This window comes from Hetaerina americana, unplaced genomic scaffold (assembly GCF_022747635.1).
Source record: "Hetaerina americana unplaced genomic scaffold, ioHetAmer1.1.p SCAF_76, whole genome shotgun sequence".
In the NCBI taxonomy this organism is placed as follows: domain Eukaryota; kingdom Metazoa; phylum Arthropoda; class Insecta; order Odonata; family Calopterygidae; genus Hetaerina; species Hetaerina americana.
Window position 1 is genome coordinate 1,792,435 of NW_027287383.1, and position 21,542 is coordinate 1,813,976.

Here is a 21,542-nt window from a genome sequence, read left to right on the forward strand (position 1 = left end):
AGCACCGGGAAAAATAATGTCCTTTCGCAAATTGTACTGAACGCCTTTGTCCCATAACCTGTTACTGTTTTCCATAACTACGTCTTCGGGAATTATCAACATTTTTACTGAAATAAACGAGACAACAATATAATTACGCCATATTGAAAAGGCGGGAATGGAAAAAACCGTGACAAAAAGACGAAAAACAAATTAAATCCGCAATCTATTCATGATTTTGTAATTCAAACAAAAAAGTATCATTCTTAACAAATATCAGACAAGAAACGTTTCACAGATTTAACAAATGGGTACCTTACCCCGTGATAATATTTCCCGTTCCCCCCTTCGCCGGACGGAAGGAGACCGGTCGGCCCTGAGATTCGCAAGGGTCTCATTTCTCCCTCTCTCCGTATGCCTCTTCCGCCGCCGCCGTCACCACCCCTCCGCCCCCTTCGTCTCTTGTCCTCCTACTCCCAAACCCACTAAACCTTCCGTTCCTCCGTCGTCGCGCGCGTCACCAGAAATCCGCATACACGCGCCCGTGAAAAAAAAGTCGACCGTGGAAACAAAATCGTCGATTCCGCATGGATTCGCGACGAGCGACAGGAGTGCGAAATTTACGAAACGCAGTACTGCTGCTGTTCTCGAAAATACTTTAATTCAAATTTTTGCTAAGATGGATATAAACTGGGAACCAAAACAAAGGGCATTCGCGAAGGTGGAAAACATATTTTGCAGCCGAATGAATTCGATAATTGTCATACGTATTCTCTTCCAACATCTATTATAAAGCCTGTCCTTGACCTCGTGAACCCATACCTCCTCATCTCAGTAGATGTATACAATAAATCGCACGTGCACCAATCTTTGTTTTGATCAACACAGTAAAATTAATCAATGACATTGAAACGCACAGATTCATTTGATATGAAACATGTAGTGTGCACAAATATTTGGCATTTTATTTATACATTTTAAATGGCTTATCCCAAAGCGCTTAGAAAATTACGCTTCAGTTTTCATAACAATGAATCGTATTTTTGAGGGTGCAAAATATCAAGGACATGTATTATAATGAGCACAAAATACGGAAAATCTTCCAAACATCTACTAGCAGGTTTGTTTTTTGGCAAATAAATGGCAAAACACAATTAACACTACATACTATGAGCATAGCGGGAAAGAAAACTTACCTTGGGATAGTAATACACTTGGTACTGGAATCTTGAGTGGTGATGGCTTTTTCGAGTTCGTCCAATCCGCCGGTTTTCTTCAATTTTTTCACTAAGCTTTTCACAGCTTTTTCACTCCACTTGTCTTCGCCCTCACCTTTCTTCCAACCTAGCAGTCGTTTCACGATCGGGGGTGTAAACGGAAGCATAGACGTCATAGCTACATGAATCGCCAGTCTTTCGGACTTAGAAGTCTACTCTATTATTAACACAACGTGCCTCATCTAAAAGATTCAGCTCCTCTCAAGTATCAACAGACATCATCAGTCTTTCGCCACAACTCATGCGACAACTTTGGACGACATGTTGCCACTTTACAGACGTGCCAGACAGTATTCTGCTGCTAAAAATATAGTTTCTTGTCTGCATCAGAAAAACGTAAAAATACCGCAAAAAAATTGTTACACGAGTAGCTAAAAATTAAATAATGAATAAAAAAGTCTTATTTCACTCTAAATATAGATTGTTTGGCTTTCTTTTAAGTAAATACAATAAATTAATATTACTGCGCAGAGAATTTTGTTTTGTAATATCGTCGTATGATGGCAGCATGTGTCGGCATGGCAAAAGCAGGTTAACCAACACAGCAAAATTCCCGCCAAAAATATTCATTTAAAATAGATCACTTGAGATTTTTTAATATTCGTTTTTCTGTGTTTCCGTTTGTCGCTGTAATTCATGAATGAAATCAATTATTAAATAACTATTTTTTTATTACCAAATGTATTATGATGGACTGGGTATAGTAAGATATAATAAGCAAGCATAATTTCAACGTTTTTCCTCTCAGCTATGATAATATGCCTTTAAATGGCTAGAAATATGACAAATTGCAAGTATTGCATTTTAATTATGCTTTTATAAATGATTTTACCTATATTTTTGGTACATATGTGTCCTTGTCTGCGACAAGGATAACCGTACCGACTATCTACATCGAATCGGTGCCTTGAATGTCAGTCGTCTTCCTTCGCGGTCCAGTCATATTTTCCGGACCAGCGACCTCCTATGCCCCTGATATTCTTCCACTCCAGCTCATCACCAGCTGGTCTGTGCTTCCAGTTAACCAGCAGACTACACAGACGGTGAGATGTCGAACTTGGGCCGAGGCCGGCGGATAATTCAGCAACTCAATTTTCAAAAGGTCTTCATTTTTTAAGAAATGGCCTTCATAAAGACGATTCAACTAAGAAATATCCCAGCGTAGAGCCTCCGCCGGGATCTTTTGTTGCCGAAAATCTCTTAGAGGACACCTGGGTTTGTTCATGTGGTTCTTTACAGCTCGGTGAAAGTATTACGCAACTTAACATTTATCAAAAATTTTCAAATCTTCCTTATATTATCTATAGCTGACATTTTAAACCTATGGCCGATTGAATAGGGGCCAGAGACAGCAACATGGCAACTGTTTATCATTTGTTCAAGAAGGCCGGGTGTTAACGTTGATGCATTCATAGCCGGAAGCTACCTGTTCAACTGCCTAATGATAGTGTGACCAAAATTTTCGCATTCGAAATTAATGACTGTACGAAAGTTGGAGCGATTAGACTCGAAAGGGAGTAATTAGTAAGCAGTAGTTCAAATAGAAATATTAGGTAAAGCAGAGGAAAGACAGTGTAAGGAAATTATTCGGACAGGCCGATTTGGCGTCATGATTTTTAAAGCCGTAATTGTGTTCCTAACCTCTGATTACCATTTCCGGCCATTCCGATCAACTTGAAAATAATGACAGATATTATGATTAAGCGAATGCAGCATTTTTCCAGATTCACGCACGTATACTTAGAGAAATAACCGCATTATTCTCCCTACAATATACAGCCTTATCTTGCATTCAAAATACAGTAGAATGGGAAGATGTGCAGCAGTAAACCAATCCTAGGATTGAAATACTAAAAATACTTGGATAAATATTAGTTTAATAATAAGCACAGGGTTCTAATAAGACATATTAAAACCATACATGGGTTTAAAATGTTTGTGAAAGAATTTTTCACAAAAAGTAACTAAAATCTCTTCTTAGGGAGGGGGTCGATATGACTATATTTTGTAAAATTCACCTTCGGTGGAATGGATAACTTTGAGCCGGGGTAGCAAAGAGGTAAATACTGTAAATTTGTTATACAGAGAGTCCCGTAAACTTCAGTAACTAACTGATATGCAAAAATCTGTGAGTATTTGATAAGAGTAAAAATTGATTGATCTCGATCCGTATCCGAACTGGCTCCCTCAATTTCCTGCCGAGCGCCTTGGCCAGATTCAGAAGGATACTTACCAAGAAGTTCCGAAAGCTTTAATTAAACAACATGCTCTGACAAATTACCAAACGCGCAGTGTCACAAAGTAATCGTGATTAAGCATATTGCGCCACAGTTTAAGTCAACAGTTAAACACACAACTGTTTACTTTTGACGAATTCAAAGAAACAGCGGAAAATGCCGCGACAGTAACCTCCTTAGGCCTTTCGAATTCTTAACTTAGCCTCCAGGGGACTCTACAGACAAAGGAACAATGACGCTCCTATGCGGCCAAATGTTGAAGGTCGTTACTGGGGGTATTTATGACCATTTGAAAATACGTGGGAAAGGGAGTCAGAAATCATCGTTAGGTACCATTTGGAATTTAGCTGTTGAACCGGCCGGAGATTTAGGTGTGATTCTCTAGCGGTATGTCAGACAAAAAAATAGCTTTCGTAAACTTTCCTCATTTTAGATAAATATTTGGAACTTAAAAAAATCTTCATGTCGTTTTTACCAGGCCTGCATTGTTTTCAGAATAGTTATGTTGACCCTGCCTGGTTGGAACTACTCGTTGGTCTTTAAAATTACTTCAACCTGGCATTTCCTTTGATCTTAAATGTAATTTGAGTGTTCACTCAAGGCATTGTCCATGCACCCATTGGGAAAGCCCAAACACATACTGGTGGAAATAGCTATTAACAAGGTTAGTTAAGAATAAAAAAAATATCTTTAGCGAATATATTTTTATGAAATATATGAAAAAATTCTAAGAAATTATTTTTATTTCGCTCAGTTGAAAAAAAAAGAGTACTTACACTCATTTTATCTTAAAAGAGTATCTTACTTGAAAATGTATGCTAATAGTGAATGACCAAATTTTGGAAACAGCTATTCCTGAAGTAAAAATACCAATGTATCTTTCCACTCAATTTTATTCGGTACAACTAGTTTCAAAGCATCGGCATCATCCTCGCGGTCATAAGGCATTTTCTTAAAAGAGAGAGTGATCATCAGTGGGGAATATCTTTGAAAAACAATGTCATTAAGGATATGCCCTTTTTCCACTTGTCTTCTTATCTCCAGCTACACAGAATCTCTTTAAAACCCCTTCATAGAGATAGGTTAAAATAGTTTCCCCTGGCCATTGCTGCCAAGGAGGGCTAGAAGCTGGAATTAAAGGAGATTTGACCCATACACATTGCCAGAATTTTGAAAGGATTCAACTAGCCATTGGCATAAATGAGCTGGCACCGTTCCTCAGGAGATATATACCATTTGGCCATTTGTGGGCACTTTTCCTATTTAAGGAATTTTTGTAATAGGGGCTTATCATGAGAAATTTGACAAATATAATGAATTTTGATTGAATTTGTTGATGTTTCAGAGACTTCAGGAAACTGGTAAATATTTTAACGGCCATATCTTTTAAGATTATAATTCAGACCATTTGATGCACAAACCGAAGCATTTGTGCTCAAATGTTGAAGACCCATGAGGGACACTCTGGATGTACAAAATTTGAGGATGTGCATTTAGAAAGAAAGGTTTGTTTTCTTGACTTCGATGCACTAAAGAAGGCAAAGATTTTTCATTTAAGAATGATTGAGATTACCATCCAGGTCCATGAGAACATGAAAGAATTCCAAAATTTTGATTGATAACTTACAGTCCATGATTTACATGCACCTTATAGGGAAGTGAGTTCCTCTTCCTGTGAGTGATAAAATTGTACTGCATACTCTTTACTTCACACAAGATTTTGGGCATATAAGTAACCTCTAACACTCATAATAATCTTTTAAAACAAATTGATTGGTTGGGGGAGATGTAGGCAATTGCAACTTTTCCTTGGTTAACCTCTATAATAGGGGTATACTTTTGCATGTTTATGGAGGAAAATTATGTTGCTTGTGGATGAAAGTAGAGCTGATACACAGTTCCTCATTAACACAACAAACAAGAGCCATTAACAGTATAAAAGGTGATTAATAGATTGTTATGAAATGTACATACTGTACTTGAATGCTTCTTGGTTTCAACATTTTCATTGAATATACAATAAACTGCTGCAAGACATCAAAATGGACGTTTCTTCGATTATTTATGAACACTGAACGGCCATTCTGTACCACCTAAATATTCAGTTATCTGAAGTTGCCTTGGTTCCCATTATTGAGATTATCCAAACTCAATTGTAATCTAAATATGGTCACTGAAAGAAACTTGTAATTTTTTTTCTTTTACAACAGATTCGACACGCCAGATGACAAAAAATTATCATCCTTGGCACCAAGCTTGTACATTTACTTAATTGCACAGTTCCACAAGCTCAAAAATTGTGCGCATCGATTTAGCATTCAAAATCATTGTACTTAATTACAGTTTACACGTTTCCTTAAGTTATGAGTAAGTAAAGATCGCAAAATGGGTTTCCATTTGAAATACAAATGGGAAATAATTAAGTAAATAAAATATAACAACAAGAGTTTGTTAATACAAAAGTTCTGGTACAAATATAATTATGCAGATGCATACTATTGATAGTAATGGTTTTAAAAGTAACAAATATCAACATTGGTCATTTATAATCCCTGGTGGAAGATCAGGTTAAAACTAACGTGTTTATTAATCAAAATCACTCAAGTGAACTTTAAGTAAAGAAAATCCAAAAAGTACAATGAAAATACTTTTGATAACACTTTAAAGTTTTTCATATATGTAGTAAATTTTAAATTATTATTCAACATATACCTGCTTGTTCACTCTGGATACATTATTATTTAAGGTCAGAAGTATATCTAGTATTTAAAAATAGAGGCAGTTACAATTGATAACAGTCTAGCAACTATACATTAAAGATGACAACAATTAAAAATACCAATAACTTGGCTAATATGTGGGTTTCCTACAAGCTGGTAGAGAATACATTATCATGAAGAACTCAGGACACTGAGTTAATTTCATGTTGACTTCTCAGTTTTAACTACAGGAATTTTCAGTCAGCAGTACGAAAGTGAACCCAATATTCTGACAGTGTTACTGCCATTTAAGTCCAAGCAAGTCCATTAATCTTTGTATTCTTTTAGAAATATTGCTGTTGAAGCAATAATAATGGATCATATGTTACTCAAAGACCAGAAATTTAATTTTCCACATTCTCCTTTAAATAACTGAAATCATAACATTGCAGTTTTTAGTATGTATATCCATAAATTAAGCAATAATTTTTAAGATTTGAGGCAACCACTAACCTAATGCTCTTCATTTGCTGTATTCCTGTAGGAACCACAAGATATATAGAATCTTTAGGCAAAATTTTTCTTTTACAAAGAAGGGAATTATTGGTAAATGTGTTTTTCATAAATATAATAAATCCCAAGAGCAGTAAAATATGTATATGATGAGACTTGTTTGAATTAGAAATTTTATTCATTTTCAATCAGTACTTCTGTAATTTTATCAGTCTTTCATGCTGCTAATACTTTATAGAGACTTTTAGCTCTGCAATTTTTCTCCTAAAAATTAGCCAAAACTCGATCAAGACAATCAATGTAACTCATCAAATAATTGCATTATGATATCAATTATGATTTTCACTAAAATGATGTTATCCCTAGTGCCCAAATTAAGAAAATTTTCAATTTAGTGTCAGGGTAATCATTTCAGTCATCAGAATCACCCTCAGGGTTGCTATCTGTTTCTCCTTCATCCTCAGGTACTTCTTTGTTTTCATTGTCATCCTCTTCATGACAAACAAAGACATCACCTCCACCACTATCACCTAATTTTTTCACCTTGGAATGTCCATAATTAGAATGGCAGGGTTCTGACTCAATGTCAGAATTGCCCAAAGGGTCAGTACCACAGTTCTCCTCCTTCCCACCAGGGGTACCACCTCCTTCATTCTCCGCACGATTGGAGCATGCAGGATCAATCCCTTTCTCAATCGCAACACTGATGTTGGCTTCACCTGTCTTATCTTCAGTTACAGCTGCAATGACAGGAGTGCTGACTTTGCTGGAAGGAGCATCAGTAGTTGCAGCAGAAGCATCATCATCGCCATCTTTTCCACCTGGCCCACCTTCCCCAGTCTCAAGGAACTTGGCCCAGTTCTGTAACCTTTTCTCCTTCTCTTCTTCGGTCTCCTCAATTCTATTGGCACAAAAATACAGGTTGAAAAGAGGAAGGGAAACCCTAAACCTTTTCTGTTAAGTGAATTCCTCATGCAGAACAATCCTCATGTACCACAAGCATTCTGAGGCTCATTTCATCATCGTGCGGATCATTTTTTTGCGCAAATTCTTTCCTAATAATACAATAATAATGAATGTACTTAATTTAGTGAGACACAGGACAGGACAATATATTAAAATTGTTAATTTAATAAATATTCTTACATTGGGTCACCTGGAAGAAGATACAAATTCAATAGGAATTCCTCCAGTGTCTTATTAAACTAGTGTATTACTTCAAAACTACAGGAATGAAAAACTGAAAAATGAGCGAGCATGTGTATGTACTCCTAAAGTAATCAACTCGCAGATTGATTTTGCTTGATGTGAGTAGAGGTAACCTTGAACTTAGCCCAAAGGATTCTGAACTTCATACATTAAGGCTGGATATTATAAAATCTCATGAAAACGAAAGTTATATTACACCTCCAGTGAAAACCAAAACTCAGGCTTATGATTGCCAGTTAAGTTCAAAATTGATTGTTAAATTTCTTAGCTACTGAAAGATGGTGTTACTATGGTTTGAATGCTCAAACTTAGGAGTAGTCTTACTTGTTTAACAAATCAGACCAGTGGGTAATCTCTGGGTGAAGTGTACGTCCACATTAACTAATAATTGAATTTTATGATATATTATAAAACTGGGCCCTACAGTATAAGGTGTTCAGTTACTTCTCGTGATCCACAAGGGTTTTCTATTAAGCTTTGGTAACCAGAAAATCACACTAGTATGCTTTTGGATGAACTTGCCCGATACTTTATAGAATATGAATCATGACTTGTCTGGGTTATTGTTTTCATTTCAGTACACAAACAGATGGCTGGTTTTGATAGGCTAGGGTGAGATAATCCTGAAATAATCCTTTAGATATGGGAAATTCACCCATTAAGGATAGGGTGGTGGTTTCTTTTCTTGTCCCACCATTTGGTTTCCAACATTATAAAAAAATTGAATTACTTGGATTTTAGGGGAACGTGTCAAAAGGTATCACCCAGAATATAATGTCAGAGTGTGAGATCTGTAACCCAATGCTCTACCCACTACTTTGTACAGAAAAGGTTCATTCATTTGAATGCACCCAATGGTTTTTACCTTAGGCATAGCATTTCATCACATTATTAGAAATCACTAATGAAGTAAGAAGCCACTATGAAGTAACCAAGAAGAGTTTTAATATCCCTGGTCTTTATAAAAATATTTGATAAAAATGAAACCCTCAAAGGTTATGACTAATGATCAACATTTTAGATCACATACCTGCATAACATTACATTTTGAGACAAAATGAGACCCTGGTTCAGTAGACTTGCAATTATCAAGAATGTAAATAAAATTACTATCCCAGATGAGGAAAATCCTGGTTAATAAATTCTACAGATGAAAAAATTCAGGCATTATACATTGCATTAAAGTATTATCTTTTTTCCAGCCCACAGAACATAATTTTTGTCATCATAATCCGCGGAAAGAAACTATTCACCAACACAATGCAGGTATTACCCAAAGAAGAGGGAGGGAACTATTGGCTGTGATTTTGTAAGGTGCCAATCAATACCAATATTTCGGTCAACAAGATGACCATCAACAAGAGTGAGAGTTAGACAACGGGAAAGACAATAGTAATGAAGTACTGCCTGTGGTTAAGTGAGTGTGTTCAAGTGGGAAAAGGCTGGAGAGGTAGCGGGGAACCAGTTTATTGGAGTGGGGGAGGCAAGACTAGGAGCTAAGAGAGGAGGGGAAATGTGTTTTATATTGAATTGCATCGCTTGAAATTTTTAAACTTTATACTTTTTCAAGGTGCTACCCAACTGGAAAAGATTATATCTGTCAAAATTTCAGAGACACAAATGTCCATTGATCATCCCATGCAGAGTAAATTAAGAAAAGAGATAGTATTGGGTTGCCAATGCTCCAGGAAACAGGTTTTCCTATGGCTATATGACACATGGGTTTGTTGAGTTTGAACTTTGGTTCTGCTGGAGAACTTTAACTCTAAAAGCAGTTATGATCTATCCTTCCCAAACATTCATAATCCTAATCTGATTCTCTTCTTTTAGTTCTCTCCCAAGTATTGCTCAATTTTCTTGGTCATAGACCATAGTTTTATCTGAAATTTCAAGAGAAAAAAGGTATAGCCAAAAAACAAACCTATATTTTGTCTTGCCATCCCAAGTTTCTGCAACCAGCCTTCGTTGACCAAACCATCTTCCATTTAAAAGCTTCACACATATATCAGCCTCTTCAGGATCATCAAAATAAACTTGAGCAACACCTTCTGGGTGGCGCTAGAAGTCAAATGATATAATCGATTTCAATTTTTAATAGGTATTGCTTGTGTGTTTACCATCTCTATTACTCATTTAATTTAGTAACAAAATAAATTAATATTAGATGGGGGGAGGACATATGAATTAAAAAATAATCTGGAATCATTGAGTATAGGTATGATTTTGGTATTATGAAATAATAAAATATCTCCTTTCAGTTATAAACTTCATTAAAACTATTACATAAAAGGTGTTCACCAAAAAATTTTAGATTATGAATTGAGTTGGTTGTCAGGATTGTTCACATGACTACACAACAAAGACATTATTAAATATTTTGAAAGGAAAGTCCAAATTTTCCATCACCTTGGACAGTTCAACACACAAATGAATTGTTTATGAACTAATGGGGATTTACTGGACTTCATCAATTGGTATTCAATAATATCTTTGTTACTGGGTGCATTAGTTAAGCTGAATGCTCAAAAATTCAGTGAAAGAAAGCCTGGGAAGAAGTTGATAGGCACATGGTGAATGGCTTTAGAGGTGAGTGGAAGTGAATAATGTCATTTACCACTCCCTAGATCACTAACCAATAGGTTCGACTGAAATCATCCATTTTATGACATTTCAGGGTATTGGAAAACTTGTCAGATTTTAGGAGCCTGAAATGATACTGATTCATATCCTCAGCAATATTTAAAAAATAATCTATTTATTTTACCCAGGGGCCAAAAGTGGTCTCTCTTTTACCATTTTGACAAGACAACTGTCACTCCTAGCTAATTACTATTTTAAAGTTGATTCCCATTTTTTAATTAAGTCAAACTTGAAAAGTGTGTCACCATTTACCAGATCACATATTGGAGTAAGTTTTTAGGTTAGCATTTTTGTTAAATACAAATTTTGGTTCCCCATTTTGATGCATTTCATTATGAGTTAAATGCTGATCATTTCTTTCCAAACAATTGAATTTCCAGAGAAAACTTTTGTCCCAAGATGAAGATTACACTGCATCATATTTCAGTAAGGCCTGTGAAATTTCAAAAGCAGAATTGTTCAAAATAGAAAAGATATATTTTCCAGTCACGATGCTGAATTTAAAATTTCTTATACTAAGAAGCCAAATAGCAAAATAATGTTTACAAAAGAAGAATATGGGACAAAATGTGAAAAAACTAATGGTGTACTTTTTAGGGAAATAGAGCAAACCAGATCATAGAAATTCATTTCACTTATAAACCCGCATAAGTCAAAATTTGCAGCTACGCGATATAAAAATTAAAATCACTTGTGAATGGCAAGATACACGAGGGTAGGCTGAAAACTAATGCACACATGCTTGTAGGCCACAAAAATAATTACCTTCAGAAGCACTCCTGGTGGCATGTGCAAGTAACATTCACCTCAACATGCATGCACAGGTTTGAGGTCATTGAATTCATCCAGTGTTCAACAGATTCAGGCTTGAGGTCGTGGAAGTTCATCATAATGAAATAAGGGCAATTTGCACTTTTCCACAGTTTATTTAACGTACGACGCGTTTCAACTCACAGAGTCATCATCAGGTACAAGACGGGTCTTGTACCTGATGATGACTCTATGAGTTGAAACGTGTCGTACGTTAAATAAACTGTGGAAAAGTGCAAATTGTCCTTATTTCATCATCCAGTGTATTTGAGAAGCGGAAGTATGGAGATATGTTGTAATGCTACGTCAACGCGAGTTAAACAGAGTGCTGTTACTGAATTTTTGCCTTCACCTCATTGTCCGAGGTATAATGATTACCCTTGAGGTGTCTCTTGAGTTAAGGAAAAAATAAAAATTGCAATATGCAAGATCGGGGGAATAAGGAAGGTTTTAATGAAATTAAGAATACAAAGTAACTTTCCACTGTCCTTTCTTAATTTCATTAAAATGAATTTCCACAAGGTTGAGCCAGGAACAATTGAAGGAAGGTTTTGTTTGTTATCATCTGTGGGACGCCATGGTACCCATCGTGCACAGATTTTACGGTATCCCAATTGTTCAAAAATGAAGCCGACACGTTCCTTGGATATTCCAATATGGTTTGCGATATGCTTTTGAGTGATTTGCCTGTCATTTTGAATCAAATCTTCAATGAGTTTGCGATGCTTATCATCTCTGGCGGAGGACTGGACCTCTGCTGCATGTTTCATCAACAATTATGGCTTTTCCAGGCTTGCGATCATGAAATTTTAAAACCCGTTAATTTACAGTAGACCTATCAACAGCATCGTCACCATAAACAGCCTTTAAACTCTGATGAATCTCAACAAGAGTCACTTATTCAGCAGTTAAAAGTTTGATAACAGCACGCTGTTCAACTCGCGTTCACATAGCATTAGAACAAGTCTCCATACTTCCGCTTCTTAAAATACACTGGATGAATGTAACGACCTCAAACCTGCAAATGTGTGTTGAGGGGGAATTTTACTTCCACATGCCACCAGGATTGCTTCTGGAGGTCATTTTGTTTGTGGCCTACAAGTATGCGTGCATTATTTTTCAGCCTACCCTCATAAAAATAAATTTAAAAAAATGATCAAGGAACTAGTGTTTGACTACTTGCAATGGACGGACCCAACTGTGAAAAAAAAACTCCTCAGAAGTTTTGAAAATGTAATGTTTGTTTGAATATACACCTGAGAGAGGAGAACATTCTGCAGCCCCCCTGATACTTACATCATGGATGACAACCTTCTTCAGTCTCCCACATTTTGAGCACTCTTCTCTGAGATCTTCCCGGTACTCCAAAAGTAGGGCAGCATTCTTATCAAAGAGGCCAGACTCAAAAAGGTTCTTAATTACAACAACGCGTTCATTTCCAGGACGCTCTCCTCGCATTTTATCGGGCCTCCAATCAAACAGCCTGGAGAAAAAGGAAAATTGTACAAAAACCACAAAACTTGTTCTTTTTGGAAGGTAGATTTGTGCATACAATTTCACGCCTATAAATTCATATATTTTCAACCGACTCATTGCTGTGAATGCAATATTTGTAATTCACTCAGTAGGCTCTTGAGAATGTATCTTTTACCGTTGAAATCACAGGAAAACCAGTGAACTCTTTTTACATTGACCTCCACGTCCTAAACAGTGTTTTTAATCATTTAAAAAACATGTGTATGTAACATCAAAATCATGGCAAAAATGAATTGAAGATCTAAAATCTTTTTTCTCGCCCGCAATATTTCTTACCCAAGAATAGCTACAAAAGACAATACCTATCATTGATCGGCCACAATGGGAGGAGCCAAGTCCCAGAGAGACATCTGCAGGGAAAATTGGTTGAATAGCATAAATTTCACCTAAATTCCAGATTTGCCTAAATGTCTTTCAGTGAGCTTAATTCAATTTATGATATTAAATTAATTGACTGGCCTTCAAATGATAGAGCAGTACTACAGCAGGCCAAAAATAATAACAGGCCAAACAGCAAACAGCAGGCCAAAAATATACTATCAAGTATGTATTCTGACATGAAAACTATTTTAGATTTTCTGAAGTATATAAAGCCAAAGTCAGTGGAACTCTTACCTTCCACCAATATAAACTCGGAGATTTTTAAATGAAGTAAAATATATAATAATAAAAGTAATTCCAAAAGATATGTTTTCAGCTAAACAGGAATCATATTCTTAGTGGTTGAGTACATGTATGCAATCACTTATTAACATATCTGGAATCTCAAACTAAAAATTACAGATGACTGAATGTCGGCAAGAATGTGCAAATCACAGAACATAATTCCAGGCCATTGAATTGACAAAACTTAAGGTTACAAAGAAACTTAGATTTAAAGAAAAGTGAAACAGAGATCACTATACTAATCAACATGAAACATTTATTCATTGCCCTTCAAAACTTACATTCACAGTTAGTCATTAAGATCCCAGTAAGATATTTATATATCAATGTACAATTATACATTATTATAAAATTAGATTGTGAGCAGCATAGGAGCTAGATTTGCAAAATGTTGTCATGATAAACTGAGTAGTGAATCTAAATTATTAGAGGAACTAGATACAGAATCGCTCACAGAATGAAGGTCAAATTACAGATTAAATCTCTTGTGTGAATTGGAAGCAGGTATCTTTAGCCATGATGTTGAAACTGTATTATTAGCCCCATCAAACACGGTAGGGGAGAAAATGTCAATACAATTAGAAAGATCAAGTGCAGAACAGATAGATTTAAAATGTAATTTTTCCTACTAATTATAGGGGGATCAGATTAACCGCATGCAACTGTGCTAGGGGAGTAAAAGTACATTTTTTTCATTATCAGTACCCTAATATGCTGTCATTAACTCATCCAGGCTCCGTTTTTGTCCTTGTTACTGACAGCTCCTCTCATATGCATTAGAGATGTGTATATCACTTAGATATCATAGTGCATGTACCCATAGTTATAATCATCTTCTTTATTTTGATTATTTTACAGAAATATAATCCTACAAAAAATTAAGAAAAACTTTACTTTTGATGTTGTATGCCTGATGTGTAATCAAGCCCTGCCACACACTTTAGCAGGGACTTGCAGGGTGCCACGCGGAATAGCATTATAAAATAAGTCCTTTCCTTTGACACTCGCTCAACCTCTCTCTCACTATTAACTTGTGAATGTAACACAAACAAAGTAACCAAGACATAGCTTTGGCACTTTCTTTAGTTCTTAATCGTTTTGAAGAGGGTTTATGAAACATAACATGGGAAGAAAATACAAATATGTATGTCCTTCAGAAGATGGGGAAGAATAAGTTCTTCGGCTAGAGTCAGATTAAGTAAGAAAAGCAATAAACTAGAATTTATGAACAGCACTAAATAAAACAAAGAATCTACAGAACTTAATCATATCTAGTCCAGGTATGTTATGGCACAAGAAAATAATAGGAGTTCCAAAACCCATTTGGTTTGAAGCACCTTTTGAGCTGACCTTATAAAAACCTTGTAGCACATTCATATTAATCCATAACTACATGACTCTAATGGGCGTACATCCTCAAATGTTTCAATTCTTTCTAACAGAAACACCCCAAACCTTGACCTGTTGACCTTTATTTGTTCTGGCAGAAGTGTAAATCAAGAACTGTAACTAACAAAACATACCAATATTGAACATTTCCTTAAGCAATATATGATCAAGCTGCCAATATACCTATAAACTCAGCCTACTGAATTTTGGCTTCAATTTCAGTCTTTTAATAAATATTATATTTATCGATGATAATAAAAATCCTGCCAAAGAAAAACAGTTTTTAATTTCAATTAATTTAGTCAATGGCTATAATGTTAATTTGACAAAAACTCTGTATATTTTAAAATAAAATTTGAGTAATGAAAATATTTTGAACAAATGCATAAAAAATGGGTGTGAAGTTTCCTGAACTGGAATCATAAAAATCTTTGTAACCATAAAGAGGTTCCAGTTGATAAGAGAAAAAAATAAATTTAATCCCACATTAAAAATTATGTAAAACATATGTGTATGCCCATTTGTATTGCATTCAACCTTAATATGTACCTGACCACATAATGATACGGATTACATAATTTCATCCATTGAAAAGGTTTCGCTATAGTTCTTCACGAAAATGCGTCACTGAATGAACTGGACAAGCTTGCTGCAAAATAAATATTTATTGATTCACAGCTACTTACTTTTCTTGCTGTTTCCTCAGTTTCTCTTTGTCCTTTTTGCGCTTTTTCCGAGGTTTAAGATTAGCATCATATGTATCCCCTTTCATTTGAAACTTGGCACGTTCCACATGAATCTTATTCCCTTTAAAATCAGACCCATCAAGCAAATTCAGGGCTAATTCCACGGACTCTATCTGGAAAACAAATGCAATTACTTTCATTGGGTCAATTTTTCTTGACCATAAGCTAATTAACGAGAAGTATGAGGAATAAGAGATGTTTACTGAAAATTAAAGATTAAAATTTATAAATTAATAATAATTGTACCATGTGACCAGACATATCATCTAACTACGCTGCACCTACATGTGAGCACAAATCAGATAACATGCAGATGATTTGAGCATATAACAATACCAAATAAATCAAACAAATATTTAACTCTTGAGAGTAAATAATGTATGACAGAATTAGACAACTTACACCATAAGTAACTTACTAACTAAATTGGAGACAGGTATAGGCGTGATCTTATCATAACAGGGACGAAAACTATTATAATTTTCCAGTTAATAAAGATTTATTTCCGACTAGTTTCGATGTACTACATTATTTTCAAATTTTGAAAATAATTAAGTGCATTAAACTAGTCAGAAATAAATCTTTATTAAGTGGAACATTTTAATAGTTTTGTCTCTGTTATTATGGAACAGTTCCACCGGATCACATCTAAATATGTAATTTATATGTGATATCATTGTTATCCGCAAAACATTATCACATATGAACAAATATAAATTGACAGTACTTTCAGTTATAACTATGTGGAAGTGATATATACATATGTATTCAAAGAAGTGATAGACTAGGTGATTTTCTACACAATTTATTAAAATGAATGCAACTGGTTTCATCTTAATAAGGCATTTTCTGGCAAAATTTTAAAACAAGCCTCTTAATACCTAGGATACATGGCAGGAGGGGGAGGGATATTTAGAGAAGAAGCAGGGGGAGGGGAATATAAATAAAGAAAAAAATCTGGACCTAGGGATGGCAGTGGGTGGGTTAAGTATTAATGGACAAAGGATGCACATCGCCCCAGAAAAGGATGACCATTGGAAGGAAGCTGTGGGAGGGTCAAATTTTGGTCCTTTAAAGCCAATTAGGAGGTGAATGAAGGTGATTGACTAAGGAAACTCACAGATGGTGTTTGGGAATCAGATATTTGACTCCTCCATTGGTCAAGGTCCCTCAGCAGTTGGGGACCTGAGAACAAGGAGAAAGCTAGAGGGGGGAGGAAAGGTAGCTGAGGGAGTAAATTATTTTGGAGAAAGGAAGTTGGTGATAAGCTGGGAACACTTGCTCTTTACCAAGAGACACTTTAAAATATTAGACACTTCACAGAATTTGGGATATTCCCTATGCCCTAATGCACCTATTTTTAAACCTTTTGGTAAGAGTATAGAATGAGGTTGGAATTTACTGTTAAGAGCATTTTCCAATAAATGTTTCACGAACAGGGACATTGGCAATGCTGAAAGACCTCATATTGCACTTGGTGTGTATCAGGGCACTTCTTTAGCTTTCGCCAGTGTAATATGGAAAACAATTCCAACACATTGGTTAGTACACACCAGATTTCATCAGTGGGGCCACTTTGCCTTTCCCATTATAGAAGGATTGAAAATGTCTTCCTATGAAGGAGATACCGACTGATGAAATTTTAAAATTTGGCCCCACAGGAATTTGTTCATGCCCATTCACCATTCATTTATTTTCAACAACCTGAAGGTTGGCTTTAAAAGAGCTCATCCAAAATTAAGCTGCAAGGCATACGAAATTCACACACTAATCGAGCCAGTTCTTTTCCATGAGCCACTGCTCAGTTTCCCCTCAAAGTTCTAGTAACCAGAACCAGAAGTAATTGTACCACTTGCATTTTAGATAGGGTGTACACATTCATCAATCATGTCTTTCTAATCGAAAGCAGAATTCTCTATCCGTTCCTCCTCCTATGTATGTAATCCTCACATTCAGTGATATGATGAAATATCATTAAAACATTCTTGGAACATCTGAATTACACACAACTCCTAACTACTAGAGTGCTGTGCACATGTATTTTTCTGACTTGCAGAACTCCCTTTGTGTCTACAAATATGTCGGTATCAGCTTGGCAAGAGCATACCAATTTGTTAAATTCTTTAGACATGGAAAGATGAAAAACAAACATAACAAAAATGTTTACGGACATTTTTCCTGAGCATCGCCTTGATAATCAGTTTGATGCAAATGAAACTATAACTATGGCACCATGATTACTATTACATCTCCAAATGTCCTTCTGACATCACTACTTTCAATGAAATCATACCAAATTCATTGAGGATAACTAATTTCAATTTGGACAATGGTTTTATGTTTCAAGGAATTTCATGAACCTGTATGATAGACATTAAGGAGAAATAATGCAGGCAAGCAGAAAATAATATCATTGGTTGTACCACCCAAGGCGAATCTAATTTTGAGTAATGGTGGGATGGACATTAGGAAATGAGGATTTCTTTAAAAGACTTACTATTTGCAACGATATCCTCGTTGGGGAACACTCTCCCGATTATAATTTGCACCCATTGGAGACATAATGCAAGTCTCACACTTCATTTTTTCCCAAGCTCTGTGCTCGACCTAATGCTACACGACACGCCTTCGGGTACACCGCAACACTCACCTGGGCCGAACGCAAGGGGGTTGGTCGAGGGGCGGGAACGTGAGATGGGGAATGGAGGAGCGGAGAGTGAGAAGAAAGACGAGGGGTATCCGCGAGTCGGCTGTCCACGGGTGCATCACTGGTGGTGACAAACACACCCCCTTGCTCATCCTCCCTCACCACTCCCACTCGAACCAGCGAGCCCACCGAGCGCTTAGTCACCGTCGTCTCGACCCCTCCCTTACGGAAATAGCCGCCACCTCCCCTCCCAACCCCCGATGAGCATCTCATAGAAGAGAGTTGTTTCGTCGAAGGAGGGAAGGGGGAAGTTAGGACCCCTTCCGACCGAGACGCTACTTCCCTTCCCCTCTTGCGAGCGAAGAGGAAGCATTTGCGGCCATCGGGAAAGGGGGCGGTGCTGAGGGGCGCGCGGCCCTTCCTCCCCCCTGCCTCCCGCGCAAGTATAACCCCTAACCACGTCTTCCCCCTCCTCTGGCTTCGTTTCGAGTGAAGGAGGGGAGGAGATGAAGAGAGAAAAAAGAGAGAGAGATGTGGAAGGGGTGAGAGTGGCTTGGGAGAGGGGCGACGGACAATTTAGGAGTGGGGACGACACTTTCAAAACCACTCGAACACATTTCAGTCGACGAGTCGTCGATGGTGGAAGCGCACCAGAAGTCAACCATGTCCTCGGCGTCAAGCTTGCTCCTCGTGGTCTTAGCGGCCTCGGTCCTCGGCGTCCACGGCGATCCCCGACAAGGTAAGCGCGCCGCGATGCTCGCCACCGCATAAAAGCGACATTAAAAATATAAACCCTCCGCAGTTAATGAGTCAACCAGAGAAAAACGACAACGCCGGGCACGGAGGCATTTCAATCGAGTCAATTGATTCGTTTTCGATCCAGAACTCGACAACGACGAAAAGACAAGACTTAGAAACAACCTCGTTAGCGAGAGAGTTTTTCGCCGTTTTTTAATGTCTACGTTGCGAACAAAAATCGTGCGCACTCGGAGTTTACGCTGGACCAGGTGAGACGAATGAACCGGCCGGCACTTGCCTTAAAGGCAAAAGCGGGCGCGAGGTGCGATGTGGATAAATTTAGGATTGAATAAATGAGTCGTCATACTTGAGTTATGATGCTCGGGAGGAAGACAACTACAAACAATTCTCAGGCTGTGTTTAATGACCTCCGTTCATTTGTGAACCATCCACCTAAAGAAAATTCTTTACTATCAGGTACAAATAACAGGGTGATCAATTTACGGGAGGCAATCGCAATACACGTATTTGTACCAGACTTTGAGGTGAAAATGTAATAATGCACAATAATAATACCTCAGACTTTTGAGAATTACAAAATATGTGAACGGGATCTTTGAATGATTTTAAAAGCGTTGCGTTGAACAATGTGTCACATCTTATTTACTACCAGATTAAGGCTGGCAGTCGTTACGATTGATTTCCTTCACGACAGAAGCCTTTTCCACTCGACATCAATGTGGCAAATAACTGAAACAACTCCCTCAACAGACTAAGAATTAAGTGACTCAATGAATTTAACCCATCAACAGAGTAAATTAGCTGAAGCGGTAGAACAAGTCTACATCAGATCATATAAACCGTGCCCAGACCGAAATTTGTTACAGTACCTTACTCACGTGGGTACTTAATTACGCAATTACACCTACGCAATTACACCAAAGAGGTACACGCTATATTCTTCTGCAAGATGGAATTACGCACGGGTTCCTCGAAAGAGACAATGCACAGTTGTCCTGGTCACGAGAAAACACGGATCAAAGTCAAACTTTTTTTTTCCACTGAAGCTTCCGCTGAAGTGTCTCATAATAGGTTTTTTTCGATACACTTATTTCAAAGTTTCTGTTATTTGTATCGAAAAGCAAAGCACTGTGGATGCGGCGAGGGAAAGGAAGATTCTTTAAAAAGTCCAGAATTGTGATATGAATGACCAAAAAATACACTAATCATCAGTTTTTGCGTCTATTAATTCAAATCAGGAACATGTTTAAATATGTTTCCTAAAGAGTATTCGGCTTTGGCGCCATAAGCCGAAATATGTAGTTAAAACCTAAATAGCTTGCAGAAAAATTTGCAAACTTGCTTGGCTAACGATTTTAGTATTCAGTATTTTTAGTGCCCTGCAAGCCACCGCTAGGGTGTGTGACAGGGAGTGTTAAAATGGTTTCAACAAAAAGAGATCAGACGATGAGGTAGAGAAATTGGATAAACAAGCGGGAAATGCATATTTGATATTCGTAAATGTTACCTTAACTATATTACGTCCAATTTTGCATTGACTAGAAACAAAATACAAAGGTAATTCTCAACAAACACTCTCAAATTTAAGAGAATCTTCATTCCATACGGTACGTTAAATTACGCCTCCGATTTAGACCCGATTACGTTTCTAATCCACTGATTTCTCGGATTTTTTAAAGGAATACACAGACAAGGTCAAGAAGCAAGGTTCGCACTTCACGGAAGTGCAGTATTTGAATCATGTGTACATAACTTATGCCATCATTTAAGACACTCCACATGTTTCGGAGAAAGTCTTCATTCATATGGAGTCGCCTATTCTTACTGGCGTGATTCTCACGGTCTATATTTCGCGACACTTGCCTATTCTAAAACCGTTGTCTTATCCGGAGTACGAGTATAGCCAACTCATCAATAGTCGAACGGTGTATTAGATCTTAATTCACTGAAGTTGGCACATCATACATCGCCTTGTATAAAGCTCGGAAAACTCACTCACAGAATGTCAACGAACATGATACACCCCGAAGAGGAGTTTCCACTAGTACGGGGTTTCAGTCATGTTTTGTTAATTTATTCAGAGTTTACATTCTTCTTTCACTTTGTAAATTGTCGTTGCGGAAATAAAAACCTTTAAATTGAAACTGAGCTGACGCATCGTCACATCTGACCTGAAGACGCCAGCAGCATGGCTGAAGAAAATGTTGTCGTAGAGACGTTTGTTCATTCCTTCACGCGTGGGAACGCTGGAAAGCCGTTATCATTATCAATTCAATAAATAGTAATAATCCACTTTAACAGATTGTTTCCACTGATGCCATAATAGTGAATGGCCTGAATTTCCATCAAATCCAATTTACAATTGAGAAAGAACTCGTGCAACATAAATATCAACTGCATTTGTTCAAAAACACCGAAATGGAATGTGTAGACTC

General features: G+C 37.0%; 3 protein-coding genes across 5 annotated transcripts in view; 1 reads left to right on the forward strand and 2 right to left on the reverse strand.

The window, feature by feature from the left end:
• Smox (Smad on X) overlaps positions 1 to 1,550 on the reverse strand; it is a 91,568-nt gene extending 90,018 nt beyond the window's left edge. For all 3 annotated transcript variants that reach the window (XM_071596152.1, XM_071596151.1, XM_071596150.1), the window contains exon 1: positions 1,176 to 1,550. In XM_071596152.1, the coding sequence (XP_071452253.1) occupies positions 1,176 to 1,372 (197 nt within the window). In that variant the 5' untranslated portion in view covers positions 1,373 to 1,550. The remainder of the gene's footprint in view (positions 1 to 1,175) is intronic.
• A 4,110-nt stretch (positions 1,551 to 5,660) lies between these two features.
• barc (RRM1_TatSF1_like and RRM2_TatSF1_like domain-containing protein barc) overlaps positions 5,661 to 21,542 on the reverse strand; it is a 60,519-nt gene continuing 44,637 nt past the window's right edge. The window contains exons 4-7 of the mRNA XM_071596132.1: positions 15,642 to 15,814; positions 12,661 to 12,847; positions 9,836 to 9,972; positions 5,661 to 7,606 (exon numbers count right to left, since the gene is read on the reverse strand). Of these exons, the coding sequence (XP_071452233.1) occupies positions 7,117 to 7,606; positions 9,836 to 9,972; positions 12,661 to 12,847; positions 15,642 to 15,814 (987 nt within the window). The 3' untranslated portion in view covers positions 5,661 to 7,116. The remainder of the gene's footprint in view (positions 7,607 to 9,835; positions 9,973 to 12,660; positions 12,848 to 15,641; positions 15,815 to 21,542) is intronic.
• The window catches only part of LOC139697416 (regenerating islet-derived protein 4-like), a 36,814-nt gene continuing 34,232 nt past the window's right edge, over positions 18,961 to 21,542 (forward strand). Inside the window, exon 1 of the mRNA XM_071596109.1 lies at positions 18,961 to 19,087. Within this exon, the coding sequence (XP_071452210.1) occupies positions 18,985 to 19,087 (103 nt within the window). The 5' untranslated portion in view covers positions 18,961 to 18,984. The remainder of the gene's footprint in view (positions 19,088 to 21,542) is intronic.